Below are 15,913 nucleotides of genomic sequence, written 5' to 3'. Positions count from 1 at the left end.
AGCCCACATCCTTCAGCATTATAAAATCATAATTAAAAAATTAATATAATATACATTTCTTTTCTTTTTAAACTTCTAATGAAAATTTTTTATCCTTTTTTATTATTGGAATAATGTGGATTGTAAAGCTAAATGTTCAACAAGATTAATTATGAGTTAAGGAAAAATTCAAGAAAAACATACAGAATGATTCAAAGAAACGGGAAATTTTGAAAGTTGTGTTGGTAGCCGTGGGCGATTGGTACCACTTGATAAGTGGCGCCAACCTCTCTAACCTAACCTGCCATTTAGTTATCATGGATCCTTGGAGTGGTGCGCAACGTGCATTTGCTATCAAAGTGTTTTACAAAAACAATGACAGTGTGGAGGGAGCGCGTAGAGAATTTCGCCGTCACTTTAATCTGGGATGGCACGACCGTTCCATCAGTACATGCAATTAAAACACGGATATCTAATTTTGAGGAAACTGGTTCGGCAATGAAAAAGAAACCGTGAGCGAACCGTCCGTACACCACAGAATGTTCAAGCTTTACAAGATGCTATCACACGAAGTCCACATCGGTCAATCCGTCGTCTCTCAGCATCTTCAATTGCATAGTTCAAGTGTTCGAAGAATGTTAGTGAAGGACTTGCAATTCCATCCATACAAGTTGCAGATCGTCCAGGAACTGAAACCGAACGATGCAGTTGTGCGAGCACAATTCTGTAATGTAATGCTTCAGAAGATAAATGATAACGAAGAGTTTGTTCACGAACTGTGGATGTCAGGCGAAGCGCATTTCCACCTCAGTGAATTTGTTAACAAGCAAAATTTCAGATACTGGGCACAAGAAAATCCTACGCAGCTACACCAGCGTCCATTGCACAGCCAGAAAGTGACCGTGTGGTGTGCTATGTCATCTTACTGTGTTATAGGCCCTTATTTTTTTGAGGATGACAACGGTCTTGCGATTACAGTGACGTCGACTCGTTACGTAGCCATGCTTGAAACCTTTGTTGTGGAACAACAAAAGAGATTTCTACCAATTCTTAACACAGCCTGGTTTCAATAAGATGGAGCAACATCACATACTGCACGAATATCGATGGCAGCTGTACGCCGATTGTTTGGACAACGTGTCATTTTACGAAATGGTGACATTAGATGGCCTCCCAGATTGCCTGATCTCTCAGCTTGCGATTACTTTTTGTGGGGTCACCTTAAAAGCAAAGTGTTCCACAGTGGACCTGCTACAACGGAAGAACTGAAGGCAAAGATCCAAGAAGCAATTGCGGAAATTCCAGTTGAGATGTTATGTCAAACCATGAACAATTTAACGAAGAGATTTCATGAGTGTTTACATAGAAGAGGAGGTCACCTGCAAGATGTCATCTTTAAAAAATAAACTAAAATGTATGTATCCTAAAATGGCAACATTTGTACAATTATATGAAATAAAATTCATTTTCTAAAAAAACCTTTTTCATTAACGTTATTTAATTTTTAAAATTTTCTGTTTCTTTGAATCAACCTGTATAGCAATTTACTTATCTTTCAAATGCATCTGTTAAAAAAAACAATAAATAAAAAAAATCAATATTTTATAAGAACAACTGGATAATGTATAAACTTTATTTCTGAATCCAAATAATTTATTTGCACCTAATTATCGTATCATTTCTATTATCAAATCACAAAATCACTGGCAGTTAAAATTTATATTTTATAACTAACTGTAATATATATAGGTACATTATACATAGAAGATTTGTTAACAAGTTGCAATATACTGGTATGTATTGGAGCTCAATGAGGCAAATTTCAGCTAAGTAATGTGTTATGTTATCCAGTTAACCTTATTTCTCAGACATCTACTGCATACTTGAAAAAATTAAATAATTGTACAGCTTATGAAAGTAAACATGCAAAGATTACTAATCCTTTTTGTTGACTGTCGGACCAGACCAGAATAATTTTTTATTTTGGTGTCTGGCCAGTTATTGGGATCGATAGACATTGTATTCATCAGTCCCATTTACAGGAGGTCACAGTGTTTGTAACATTATACCTCTTGTGCTACTTAGGAGGTGATTTTTTTAACAAAATGTTCAGTGTACAGCAGCCCTACAGCACTAAAAATGTATAGGCTTTACATACATAAACATAGCTTTATTTACTTCAGTTATAATGCCTAATGAAATGTTAGCATGATAATTCTTCTAGCTTACGTGAAAAAGAAGTAATCATATTTTAAGATTTTTTTTATTTTACTTATTTTTTTTATTAAAATGATGTAAATATACTGAAATCAAAATAATACAGTTTTTAATCTAAAAAGTAATAGTTCTTCCTTTAGCATTGAATAACCCTCACTAAAAATAAATAAATCACCTTCTGGGAATCAAACATTTTCTGAAATAACTTTCAAATTTTCTTTTTACCAACTAAAGTTAGAGTAGAAGACAAAACAGGCATTTTAACAAAAGATTATGTCTACTTTAAAAAAAAAAAAATTGTTTGGTGTGATGTAACTGAGTGAGAACTGACGGGGCACTTTGCTACTACCTAATGACTAAAATCGATTTGACATTTTTTCTTCTGAATTTCGGCTTCACAAACACCCCTTTTTTAAACCTGTACATACTGTTCACTTCTTTTGTAACTTTTAAAGGGTTTGGATATCTAGACGCTATTACACATAAAAATTAACTGATAAAGCAGGAATAAATTCATATAAAATATAAAAGGTTGATTGACAATATAGTAGCAATATAATAAAAAAAAATACATGAAAAACTACCTTCAAACATCAGTAAAAATTAATACATTACGAAAAATGTTGTGTAATTAACATAAAAGTATAATAGCAAATTCTTGTGTATAAAATGAGATCTATATAGCTACATTTACGACATAGTATACGGATTTGAAAGATTTATGTCGTAATAATGGTATGTTTAAAAAATATGATAATACCACTAACATCCACATTGTTCTATTCATAGCATTATATTTTTCAGGTCTCTGTAACTCCACATGATAAACAAATGGTTGCGGTACATTTAATTTAAGTGTCTCATATTTAGGAGAATCAGTAGTAGTAGCAGCAGGAATATCAGCTGGATTTGAATCAGATGACATAGCTGAAGAAAGTCTGGGAGTTGCTAAGAATCCTGGATGAAAATAAATAAAAAATTATTGAGTTTTAAACATTTGCAACTGTACATATATCATCTTATGAATCAGGTAATTTTTCTTTTAATGTAAAAATTATTAGTTGAAGATAAATATCTTCAACTAAATATCGATATAACATTGATATAACTAATTAATTATTGATATAACTAATTTATCTAAATTATTTATATCAGCTTAAAAAATAAATTATTCTATCTTTGTTTTATTAAATTATTTCTTATCTACTTATATTTACTTCTATTAAGATCTCTATATTTCTGTTCAAATTCAAAGTAACCACTTTCTAATAATTTTAATACAATCTACAGAATTAAAAGCTTTTTTTTTTTTTTTGTTAAAATCCGTTTGCTACGGTTTAATCGATTTATTCATCACAATATTATAAACATAAGCAACAGGCTGTTTTGTCATTTCACCAGTACCTATACAAGCATTTACTTAAAACTTCTTCACAGATTGCATTAATAAGTAATCTATGACATTGCAGTATTTATAGCTGAAGATAAAGTAATTTTGTTTTTTAATTACATTGAATGAGGGTGTCTTATTTTAATGAATAGTTCTTAAAACTGTGTTGCTCTGTTTGAGTTGGTAGTGCAAAATTGTGATTCTTTCTGAAAATGGAATGTCTACATTAAGGTTTTTTTAAGTCAAAAAAGTTAAGTAAACATTCATGAGGAGTATGAACATTTTTGTTTATTGCTTATTCTTCATTTATTAGTTTATTATAATGTTGACATCAATCAACATGCACATATTGATTAATGTTTAATTTTTTTTATGTGTCAAGTAAACTTCTGTCAGAGTCTTTCAGTAGTTTATTACAGAATGTAGTTCATCTTCTTTATTAAATTGAGGAAGTGTTTGAATGAAAGGAGCTGATCATCTGACTTTTTTTTTGATATGGTTTCTGATTTTCAGCGATTACAATTGGATTTGTTGAGTTTTATTCTATTTTGATATTCATTTTAGATATTCTGTGTGATGAAAAGATACATGAGAAGTATCTGGAAGTCAAGATATGGCACTTATATACCATTATTGGTCATTCTTTTTTTTTTTATGGGCGAAAAATATTTTAACGTTATCGCCTGGAAAACAAAACTATGAAATACAAAAATAAAATATAAAATCTAATAAAACAACAACAAAAATTAAAACAAGACAAAAATTTAAAGTAGATATTTAAAAACAAAGACAAAATAAAAGAATAAAACTAAAATGTTAAACATAAAAACATACAACTACAGTAAAAAAATTTAAGAATACTATTAAAAAGTATGTAAAATAGTAACACCTCGGAGAGATGTAAATATGTAAACGAAATATAAATACAAAATAAAAACTTAAAGTAAAAAGTTAAAAACAAAATCAAAACTAAAATATTAAAAAGAGACAAAATAAAATAATTAAACTGATATGTTACACAAAAACATACAACTATTGTAAAAAAAAAATCTAAAAACACTATTAAAAAGTGTGTAAAATATTAGCACTCTGGAGAAATAAAAACATCTGGTCCAAAATTTCTTTATTATTGCCCAGGATCTGACGAAAATTTCTGGGCAATTTAAATTTACGATGCACGGCCGCATAACATATACATTTCACAAGAATATGGCGCACAGTCAAACGGCAGTTGCATCTTATGCATACTGGTGCATTTACTGTTGACATCAAATACTCGCGAGTAGCTCTCATATGTCCTATCCGCAATTAGCAGAGGACCACTTCCTCACAACAAATTTTCCTGTATGAGGAGTCCCATCACAACACAGAACCTTTAATGTGCTGGAGTTTGTTATCTACTGTAGCCAACCAGTCATCTTGCCACTTTGTGCAAAGAATGAGTTTCACATAATTAATGAAGTCAGATGTAGTAACACAGGTATTGAAGCATGGTTGACCACAAGCGTCTTCAGCAGCGGAATCTGCATGTTCATTACCCGGAATCCCCACGTGGTCATTCTTAGTTTTCCATATCAAGTATTATGGTAGCTCAAAGACTACTTTTGAAAAGGCAAAACTACCCAGGAGACTAGAGGAAAACAGGATAAATATTATCATTGATCAGCTACTTCATCGATTAAAACATTTTACAAGTGGTTCAATAAAAGGGCAAACAATACTAAATGTTGTGGTCAGCCTATTGAGGTTACAACTGCAGAGAATATTGATAAAATCCATAACATGGTGATGGAAAATAGAAGATTGTAAATTCATGAGATCACGAAGACAACAAACATCTCAAATATACAGGTGCATCAAATTTTATATGAATATTTACTTATTCAAAAAATGTCCAAAAAAATTGGTGCCATGATTGCTCACAACTGATAAAAAGCATACGAGTTACTGTGATAAGCATGTTTTTGTTCTGTTTCAATGAAATTGAGAGGAATTTCTGTGCCATTTCATAGCAGCCAATGAAGTAGGATACATTATTATTGACTTAAAACAAAGAATGACTTCAAAAGAATGGATTGTAGTCAAAGAACTCGTTCCAAAACAGGTGAAAACCTTTCCATCAATAAGAAAGTGATGGTCACTGTCTTTTGGGATGCCTGTGGCATAATTTGCATTGATTTTCTGGAGAACAGTAGAATGATAATTGGGCAATTTATGGATCTTCATTGGATTGCCTAAATGAAGAATTAAAGAAAGAAATGACCACATTTGATTAAAAAGTAGTGTCAACAACCGTAACAGCAAAATTGTTTGAATTATGTGGCAAAATTTTTCACATCCCTTACTTGCCAGACTTAGCAGCTTCAGACTACATCTATTTCATAATATAAAGAAGTGGCTTACTGGAAAGATATAAACAAAATGATAAAGTTGATGGTGAAACATCTGCGTATTTTGAAGACTTAGATAAATCATAAAATAAGGATGGATCAAAAAACTTGAGCATCAATGGACTAAGTGTAGGCTTGAAAGGGAATTATAATTTAAGAAAAACTGTATTTCTTTATTGTGTACTAATAAACACCTCTCCTATATTATTATGGAGCTCTTTTGTACCAATGAAAATACAACTATCTCCTTAGTTTGCTTTTACAATAGTAAACATGAGTATTTACACTGAACTTCTTCAGCAGTCTCTGGTTCAACTCAGAGTGAAATATAGCCTCAGACAAACAAATTTTGTAGCCTTTGTAATTAAATAAGAGCACTGTAAATAATTAAAAAATTTAATAACAATTTATCATTAATTTTAACAATGTAATCAATGCATACAAATGCAAATGTATATATGCCATTTGTGCAATAAGTAAATACTATTAATAGTTAAACTTATTATAGTTTAATAGTAAAAAATAGCTCAAGAAATGGAAGATTGTGCTCTATAATGCTAATCTTTGTTTTCAGCATAAGGTTTATGTTTTTCTTGCAGTGAGGAAATGTTTACACAAGCAATAAACAGCATCCATCATGTATATGTAATTCTGAATTTTGTTACTAGTAAGATTTTTTTTACAATATTGCACTCAACAACCAAAAAAAAAAAGAAAGAAAATGCAGGAAACATTTCAAAAACCAGTAAGGGTCAGATTATATGTAATTTTACACTTTATTTAATACAGCCAATGCAAGGCTGTGGTTATGATACCAGTAGCATTGCTCCACTGTAACTAGATATAGTAGCCATGAAGTATTTTCTATATAAATATTTAGTATGTTCTATATCATTTTCCACAAAAAAAGAGGAAAAAAGTAAATTTGACCAGCATCGCATCACCATTCAATACTTGCCACTCACACAACACAATATTTTTTATTACGTGCAATAGAAACATAAAACTGATATGATAATGCATCAACATGTGCTGTTTAAAGTGTATTTCAGCCTGAAACTTTGTTCTCAAAAATTTGTGAATAAAAAATCATTAAATTACAGTTAACAGGAACTATTTAGTTATCATAATTCTACTGATTTTTAGGTTGGATGATAATTCTTAGCATTGTTAACAAAAAATACAATACTCTAAATTAACATTAAAAATTAAACTCTCTCTCTCTTGTGTAGGCATGTGTGTAAGGAAAACTTTAGTATCAATGGATAATAAAAAAAGTTGACAATCTGAATTGCTTCAGGTATAAAAATTCTAACAGTTGCTACATTCATTTTTACTTTCCTGGCTTTAGTTGTATGACTTCTGAACCATCAGATAACTATAATGAGAGAGGATTTGTCACAATTTTGGATATCAGGATTTTTTCAAATGTCATTATTTCAAATCTCCCTTTAGTCCAAGAAAAAATTATAGAAATCTCTGCAACACATTCATATGTGTGTTGATTAATAACATTTTGTGGACTGCCATACCATAAATTCTTTAAAAATGGCTAAAAAAATATCTGTGTGAGGCATTGATAGAGAAAAAAATTGATGACAGAAAAACTTTAGACAAAATTAAAAAAGAGAAGGGGTAGTTTTTGTTATTTTTTAATAATTGAATTTTTGTATGGTGTGGTAGAAAATTGGGCTTTAGGATGATGAAAGTATTTCAATTATTTAAAATTCTTAAGGTTTAAGTTGATCAGACCAAGAGGTGCTGGCATATTTAACACTATTTTGAAATAGCTTTTGCTTCCTCTTGAAAATCCATCCACCAAAAAAAGTGAATTTGGCAAAAATATCTATAGGCAAATATATATCTCCCAATTTTGGCATAATTTTCAATCACAAGAGGGCATTATGGTACCCATTTTTTTTTTTAATAATTAAAATTTTTTTTGTTAAGCTTTTTGAATAATATTGTATCAAACTGTATGGACCTATTGAAGTAAATAATTAAACTTTTAAGCGCCAAAAAACCAAGTAGGTTGAATAGGATTTGTACATAAAATATCCATTTTTTTAAAGTTTAATTTTAAAAACTGAAAATCCAACTGTACCTAATATTTAGTGTAGAGTTCAAGAAAACTTTAAAAAGTGCAAGGGATCTGACTTAATAATTTAAAAAAATATTTAAAATTTTTTATAATCTTTGATACTTTACAAAGGCATAATAATTAATACTTTAAGGTTAGGAATTTTTTTAAGATGCTTCAAAGGCAAACAATGCTGTTCGATTTTGTAATCAATAAAATCAAAATTATTTTCTTAAGAGAATTTGTCATTTGATACCCAGAACTTCCACTTTAATGCTAAGAGAAATACTATTTTTAACATTAATGAGAATTCAGTCCATGTAATTTGTAATTTTATGTCTATCTGGGAAGTATAATGCAACAACAGTTTTATCCATATTTAAAATTAGATGGTTACAATCCGCCTACTGAATAATTGTTTGCACCAATAATGAAATTTACAAGTCCTAACATTTAAGTAAATAAGCGTTAGTTAATAATAATTTTAATAGATTTTTTCATTTTTGTATTTCTACATCATAATTTGTCTGTCATGAAGATTAAACAATATCTTTCTTTTAAATGTTAACAGTATACTGGGGAATGATTTGGCAATGCAGAAGTCCCACTGCCAATAATTCTCCTGCAGAAGTGTAAGACTTACACTCACAAAAGCTTAAGCTCATAAAAGGGTTAATTGGAGAATCTTCCATTACGTAGAAATTCTGTTAACCGGATTTCCAATTCAATCTGGCAAATACTACATTAAAATGTCAGTACTTTATGATAAATCTATGCTGTTCCGTGCGTTAATTATCAAGATTATTATAATTTCTACTTTAACAGAAATATATTACAAATAACCTTGAAAAGATTATGTAACATTAATAAATTATGGACATAAATATCCAAATACTTAACATAAACTTGCGACATTATCAATTGAACTTTGATTCTAAAAAACCAATAAATGAATAACAGGCTAAAATTATGATCTAATAAATTAAATTATTTTTTATAAAGAAACAAAAGAATGGTAATGATTTAACTGGTCATATGTGGTCATAATTATTTTTCCTTAAAATGTATAAAATTTAAAGCATACCGATAAAATTAATCTTTTATATATATATATATATATATATATATGAATGTTTGTTTGTCCCTTATGCGTTCCTATACTATTCATCCAATTGCAATAAAACTTTGGTGAGTTGTGGCGCTGGTGTCGAGATATTTACGAAACAAACAAGCAAATATACAAATAGACTTTCTTCTTCTATATATATATATATATATATATATATATATAAATAAAAGACAATATTTATATGTGTGTCTGCTATAAATTAAAAAACTACTGGACTGATTTACGTGTGGGTAAAAAGGTAGAAAGGGAAAAGTACAAAAGGGAAATAGGGAAAACAGAAAAAATAAAAAAATGAAAAATTGGAAAAAGGAAGGGAATATGAAAAAAGGGAAAATACTGGGGAAAAGGAAATTAAGAAAAGAGAAAATGGGTGAGAGGGAAAGGGAGAAAAGGGATAAAGTGAAAGGTTAAATTTGTTAAATTCTGTAATGTTCAGTTTTTTAATGTTTTATCAAACATTCAAACATTTGTGTTCATTTAATTCTATATATAAAAATCAATGTTTGTTTGTCCTGTATTTGTTCCTATGCCATTCATCCGACTGAGATGAATCTTTGGTAAGTAGTTTCGGGCATGCCCACGAAGGTTTCTGAATTACTTTGAACCTGCTAGGGGGCGCTAGGGTTGAGATATTTCAAAAAATTGTTTATAATCCAATTTGGCTCATACTCAGAATATGTGTTACATGGAAAAAAAATACCTATGCAAAAAATGGACCCGCTAGGTGGCACTGGTGTTAAGATATTAGATATACGAAATGAAACAAATATACATACAGACTTTCTTCTTCTATATATAAATATAAATAAAAAAAGTCAATGTTAATATGTGTGTCCACTGTAGACTAAAAAGGTACTGGACCGATTTACACGTGGGAAAAAGGGAAAGGGAAATGTAGGAGAGGAAAACGGAAAATTGAAAAAGGAAAAGAGCGAAAGAAATATGCAACAGGGAAACAGAGAAATAGGGGAATAAGGAAAAAAGGGAAATGGATAAAAGTGAAAATTAAAATTTTGTGAAGTCCTGTAATGTTTACTTTTATCAAACTTTCAATTGTGTTAATTTAATCTACATAAATATATATATATATATATATATATTCTCAAATCTAACAATATTGAAGCATTACCGGATCAGCTAGTTAAAAAAATAAATAACATAAAACCAATCAATCATGATGTTTATAATAATAATGAAATGACACTAATCTGTGACATTACCTCAAGTCAAAGAAGAATATATAACAAAAACTAAACAAATAATTTTTTTTCTGAAATGTGGTGATAAGTAAATAAGCCAAGGTCACTCAACTGAATACAAAATAAACTCAACATAAAACTTAATAGGTAGGATGCTCATTAAAATGTCTTTTTTTTTTGTCTAAAAACTTCAAACTAATTAATATACCAATATTTAGTAGTAAACTGAACAATCAGATTTAAGAAAAATTAAAAATGGTTATTACTCTATTTATGATGATTTTCTTCTGTATACTTACTTTACAGAGTAAGTTGTGTTTATTCAGTAACAAATTAAGGAACAGTAATAAATTTTTGTAGATACAAAACACAAGGCAAGGACAAATTTAATAATATAATTATCTTAAAAAAATAATTTATAGCTTCATGCAAATACTGTTTGAGGACGAGTAAGATTTTCTTTTATAAAATAATTTAAGACTGACCAATGTTAAAAATTAAACATACATGTTAATTAATTTACATAAGTAATAAACAGTAGTAAAACAACTTAATATTATAATCAATGACTTCAAGAGCATGAAGGACAAGATAACTGAGCAAGGTTTCTTAAATAGGTTTATCTAAATTCTTAAGTAGCAAAGAATATTAGCAAATAAATAATGATTACCATCATATATTTGAAAAATATTTTTAATTTTATTTAACAATTATTGCAAACTGGTTTCAATTTTAAGCAATGAAATAGCTAAACCAGTGCAGGTAATCTTCCTAAACCAATTATGTACAGTAGTAGATTCACCAAAAACATATAAAGGCGCTGTTAATATCAAATTTTAGCATCTTTATAAAGATGTTTCCTTTGTTTTTCACTATATTTTAATTAATATGATAAAAATAAGTTGCAGGATGCAATATAAATAATCAATAAAAAAAAATAAATTATAATATATTAGCTAAGACTGTTAATTTTATCCAGTTTGGCTACGAGTCAGTTTCCCCAACTACTAATATTAAATTAGACCCACCGGGTTGGTCTAGTGGTTAAGTGGTTGGTCTAGTGGTCTTCCCAAATCAGCTGATTTGGAAGTCGAGAGTTACAGCGTTCAAGTCCTAGTAAAGCCAGTTATTTTTAAAGGGATTTGAATACTAGATCATGGATACCGGTGTTCTTTGGTGGTTGGGTTTCAATTAACCACACATCTCAGGAATGGTCGAACTGAGAATGTACAAGACTACACTTCATTTACACTCATACATATCATCCTCATTCATCCTCTGAAGAATTATCTAAACGGTAGTTACCGGAGGCTAAACAGGAAAGAATGAATATTAAATTTAAAAAAATAATGTAAACATAAAATTGCAATATGGCATGTTTAATACAAATCAGAGGAAATATTCATATTGTCATCCTTCTGTCCATATCCATTTGTGGCAAAATTTAATCAACCACACATTTTTTCCCCAATATCGCTTCGTCTGGATTTATAAAATATACTTTTCAATTAACAGCTTCAGGCAGTTCAGATCATTTGATTTGAAGAAAACTATGTTTTTGGTGATTTCCAGAACAAAAAATTCCACAAGGCATTAAATCATACAGAGTGATTCAACTTTTCCTTAGTATCCTATCCACTCAGAAAAAGTTTGATTACAGTAATTTTTAACTTCAAGAACACAGTGAAGAAATACTGCCAACCACAGAAATGGCCAATAACAAATACAATGTTGACATACAATGTATTCATACAAATACAATCTCAATGTATGAATTTCTGTTACACTCTGTAAAAGAAATGAGGTTCTACTGTCCTTTTTTAATCCCAGTTCAAACATCACTCTCTCTCCAACACCTATTCATCCTTTGAAAACATAACCAACACAACACAAAGTAATGGATACTAAACGGGTAATAGTGTTTGACAAGGTTACTTCATATGTTATGTGCAACTAAAACTTTAGTAGTGTTGTCATTTAAGAAATATAATAATGTAAAATTTACCCGTGCAACTAATTCTAATGGATGTACCTTTTCGAAACACTCATTGTGGCTATATTATTATGTTTAAAATATTACTGATAGAAAATTAAGTTTCAAACTGTAATCTACATATAATGAAGTTATAAAACAAAAAAAATATATAGTCAATGAATTAATCTAACAATCCACGAGGTTTATATAATATATGGCCTGTTTTATCACTAACGTTGTACAGGAGGCTGGTGTTACTGAAGACACCAGAACTCTCCCAAATCTCTGCAACAAGGTTTAGGAAACCTTATTTAAAACACATAATAATTCTATATAATAGACCTTTTTTGTATCATTGTATGAAAATCATAAAAATGAATAGGTCAAAATAGCTTTGAAAGAAATCGTATCCTCCAATAAATAAATAATTAAATTATTATAAAACGCCAATAAAAATTAATATTATTCAAATCACCAAATTAAATGCATAAATCTTTTAATAAATAATATATTATTTATTTATAAACTACAAGTTAAGAGAGTCAAATGAAAACATTAAAATCAATTAAAATTACACTACTGTCTTTTTAAGATAGCAACAGTAAAACTCAGGGTTTGAAGAATGGCTGACAGGTGGCAGGATGGGCCCAGAATGAAACATAATGGCGGATTTACCTGCAACATGTGCCAAAGTGGAAGAAATGCCATCATTTGTTTTTTGAGCACTGAAGGGATGAAACTCACCAAAATTCATAGCAAAGTTACAGTTTAGTATGGTGATGCATGTCTGTTGTCGGCCAATGTATTGAGTAGACTAGGAAGTAACTACATGGCATTATTTATGTAACAAACTTTCCGTAGTCTACAAGAATAACAGTAACAATGCCAGACACCTTGAAGCATTTAAACCATGGTAAAGAAAATTGATGAACAGTGAATAAATTATCTCCATGAGTTATGTATGTGATCAGTCAAGGATCATAACAATGTAATTTCTATGATGTTTAGAAGTTCAATAAACTAACTGTATAATGGGTACCATAACAGCCAAAATGCAACTGCATGTAAAGAATGATGAGTTGATGCCTATAAGGAACATTTGCAGCACAAGCTAACGGTGATTACTTTTTGCGAAGAACTGCCACTGCATGTGAAACCCAATATTCAATAATCAACCACCTAATATTCAATATCACAACCAGAAACCAACAGAACAACCAAGGAATGGTGTCATATTATCTAAATATAACTGGAAAAAAAATCACCATACAGCCAAAGACAGTAAGTTTTGTCAACTTTTAGTATGAATGAGAACTGATAATTGTGGAACATTATATATCACCTATGGGAAACACTATCATCACTGTAGCCCATATATTTCAAGAAACACTTGTGTTCCGCAATCAGTTCCAAATGCTCTGAACTTTTGAGTACAGGTGGTTTTGCATTATGATAATGTTTGGTCCATACTTCTTGTTTCATGTTACTATCATCCAAGCAAGATTTTTAAAATGCCTTCTATGACTGCCTTATTTACTAAACTAGGCCTCCAGTAGTTTTCAATCATTGGACTGCTCAAGGAGACAATGAGAACCAATTTTTTAGGTCTGACATCAGGTGAACCAGGTGAGTGGCTATACTCTCAGTTAAAAAACTCTGTTGAGAAGTATTCATGCATTTCCAAAGCACTGGAACACTTATTTTACAGCAAGGAGACTGCATGAGAGAATGATGTACATACTTTTATAATTCAATAAACAATGAAATAAAAAATATTTGATGGTTTTTTCTTTTTTTTTAATTTGACTCTCTTTCATACAGTAAGAACAAATTTTTAAATATTAATAAAATAATGATAATGTTTATATTAAATCAATAAAGATCTTTTATAAGTATATATCGGTTAAAACTTACTACTATAAAAACTTTGGAATAATCTTCTATAGTTAACCAATGGACGAATCATTCTGAAATCAGAATAAGTAAAACCTAATTTTAAAATATGAATGAATGTATTATTTTCTAAAATTAATTTTATAATGTACAATAAATGAATTCTTTGATAGTAGCAATAAAAAATGTTTTCTGGTTTTGTTTAGAAATTTACAAGGGTTAATTAAAACATTTTCATGAAAAAAAATGTTTTTGTCAGTAATTTTCAAAAAACTGACATGGTTCTCTTTTCCTTTCTATTCTTCATTAATCTTTTAGGTTAAATAAAATTTCAATGCTCTTACAGCTTCAGTTTTACTTCTTCACCTTTGTCATATTTCATGTTATATAAGGGACAGCATTGCTATCTTTAATTCATGTCTGACATTCCTCTATATTATAGGCATCCTTTTTTCTTTACCCCATCTCTCTCACAAATCATTTGCTACTTTTTTCATCTAAATTCAGGTCTTCCTTATTCTTTCCCTTACTACTTCCAAATCCTAAATCTTGTTTCCAACATACTGTTCATGCCTTCATTTAATATGTCACAACAATCATGGAGCAATATTCCTACTGTTTTCTGTCAATAACATCCATTCCATCCTTCTAATGTGTACTATTCTTATCTGTCCCTTCTTTTTACTCCTCTCCTCCATCTTAGTATTCTCCTCACCATTACTTAACTCTGTTCACTCGGGATTTATTTCAGAACTAAGCTTCCACTGGCCATGTCTTAGAAGTGTGCCTCGTTGATAGCCTAACCAAAAATTAAAGATTTTCCTATCTTTTTTCCATTTACTTTCTTATCACACAACACTCCTCTTACCTTTCCCAGATTTATTCATCCAAATTGTATAATAAACATTATTTCAAACTTAAGTCAAACATCCTCAATTATTCATTTGTAATCTTCCTTTTTTTTCATTGTTCCTATCCTCAATTACTTTCTTTTCAATAATCAAATTATTTACCTTGGGTGCCTTATTACATGGCACATCACCCTTCTTTTTATCTCACCAGAAACTTCTTCAATCCACCTTATAAAATGCTTCATTCTGCTCTTCTTAAACTCATTTGATTTTCAATGATCTCTTTTAACACCACATTTTGCAAGTCTTGACTGTTTATCTGGTTTTCCTTCTGTCGTTTTAGTAACATAAAGCATGACACATATTAAACTTTTAAAAATTCCTTATAAATACATAAATCGATGCCTGAAATAAAAAACTTCTCCTATAACATGCCAAATTGATTTTGTTGTCTTTTTCCATCCTTGTTTTACTACCTATATAACAAAATTCTACTACTTGTGTTATAGTTCTTTTCTTCAACCTTAATATTTATATCCTCATTTCTCTCTAACCTGTTGTATTTTTCTTTCTAATTTAATATTTTCCCAGCAATGAATTCATAGTAATATTCATTACTTATCATCAGTTTTTTATTTATTACAAATTTAATGTAGTTGTAACATTTTTCATTGTTCAAATGTTGTGTTTAGTTGATGATTTTAAATGCTATAAGTGCGATTCACTGATTTCTATATAACTGGATCGGGAATCCCATGTATTGGAATTGGTAAAATTTGAAGCATAAACTAGCACCACTAAATGAGTGGT

The 15,913-nt window shown here is 29.7% G+C and overlaps 1 protein-coding gene across 3 annotated transcripts in view; it reads right to left on the bottom strand.

The window, feature by feature from the left end:
• Positions 1 to 15,913, bottom strand: part of LOC142319324 (delta(3,5)-Delta(2,4)-dienoyl-CoA isomerase, mitochondrial) — a 70,438-nt gene that overhangs the window by 42,605 nt on the left and 11,920 nt on the right. For 2 of the 3 annotated variants that reach the window (XM_075356488.1, XM_075356489.1), the window contains 2 exons: positions 14,274 to 14,326; positions 2,964 to 3,153 (listed from right to left, as the gene is read on the bottom strand). In XM_075356488.1, coding sequence (XP_075212603.1) covers positions 2,964 to 3,153; positions 14,274 to 14,325 — 242 coding nt within the window. In that variant the 5' untranslated portion in view covers position 14,326. The remainder of the gene's footprint in view (positions 1 to 2,963; positions 3,154 to 14,273; positions 14,327 to 15,913) is intronic. The other variant, XM_075356490.1, reaches the window with a different exon arrangement.

Source organism: Lycorma delicatula, chromosome 2, assembly GCF_047948215.1.
Source record: "Lycorma delicatula isolate Av1 chromosome 2, ASM4794821v1, whole genome shotgun sequence".
Classification (NCBI taxonomy): domain Eukaryota; kingdom Metazoa; phylum Arthropoda; class Insecta; order Hemiptera; family Fulgoridae; genus Lycorma; species Lycorma delicatula.
This window is presented reverse-complemented; position numbering and strand designations above follow the sequence as displayed.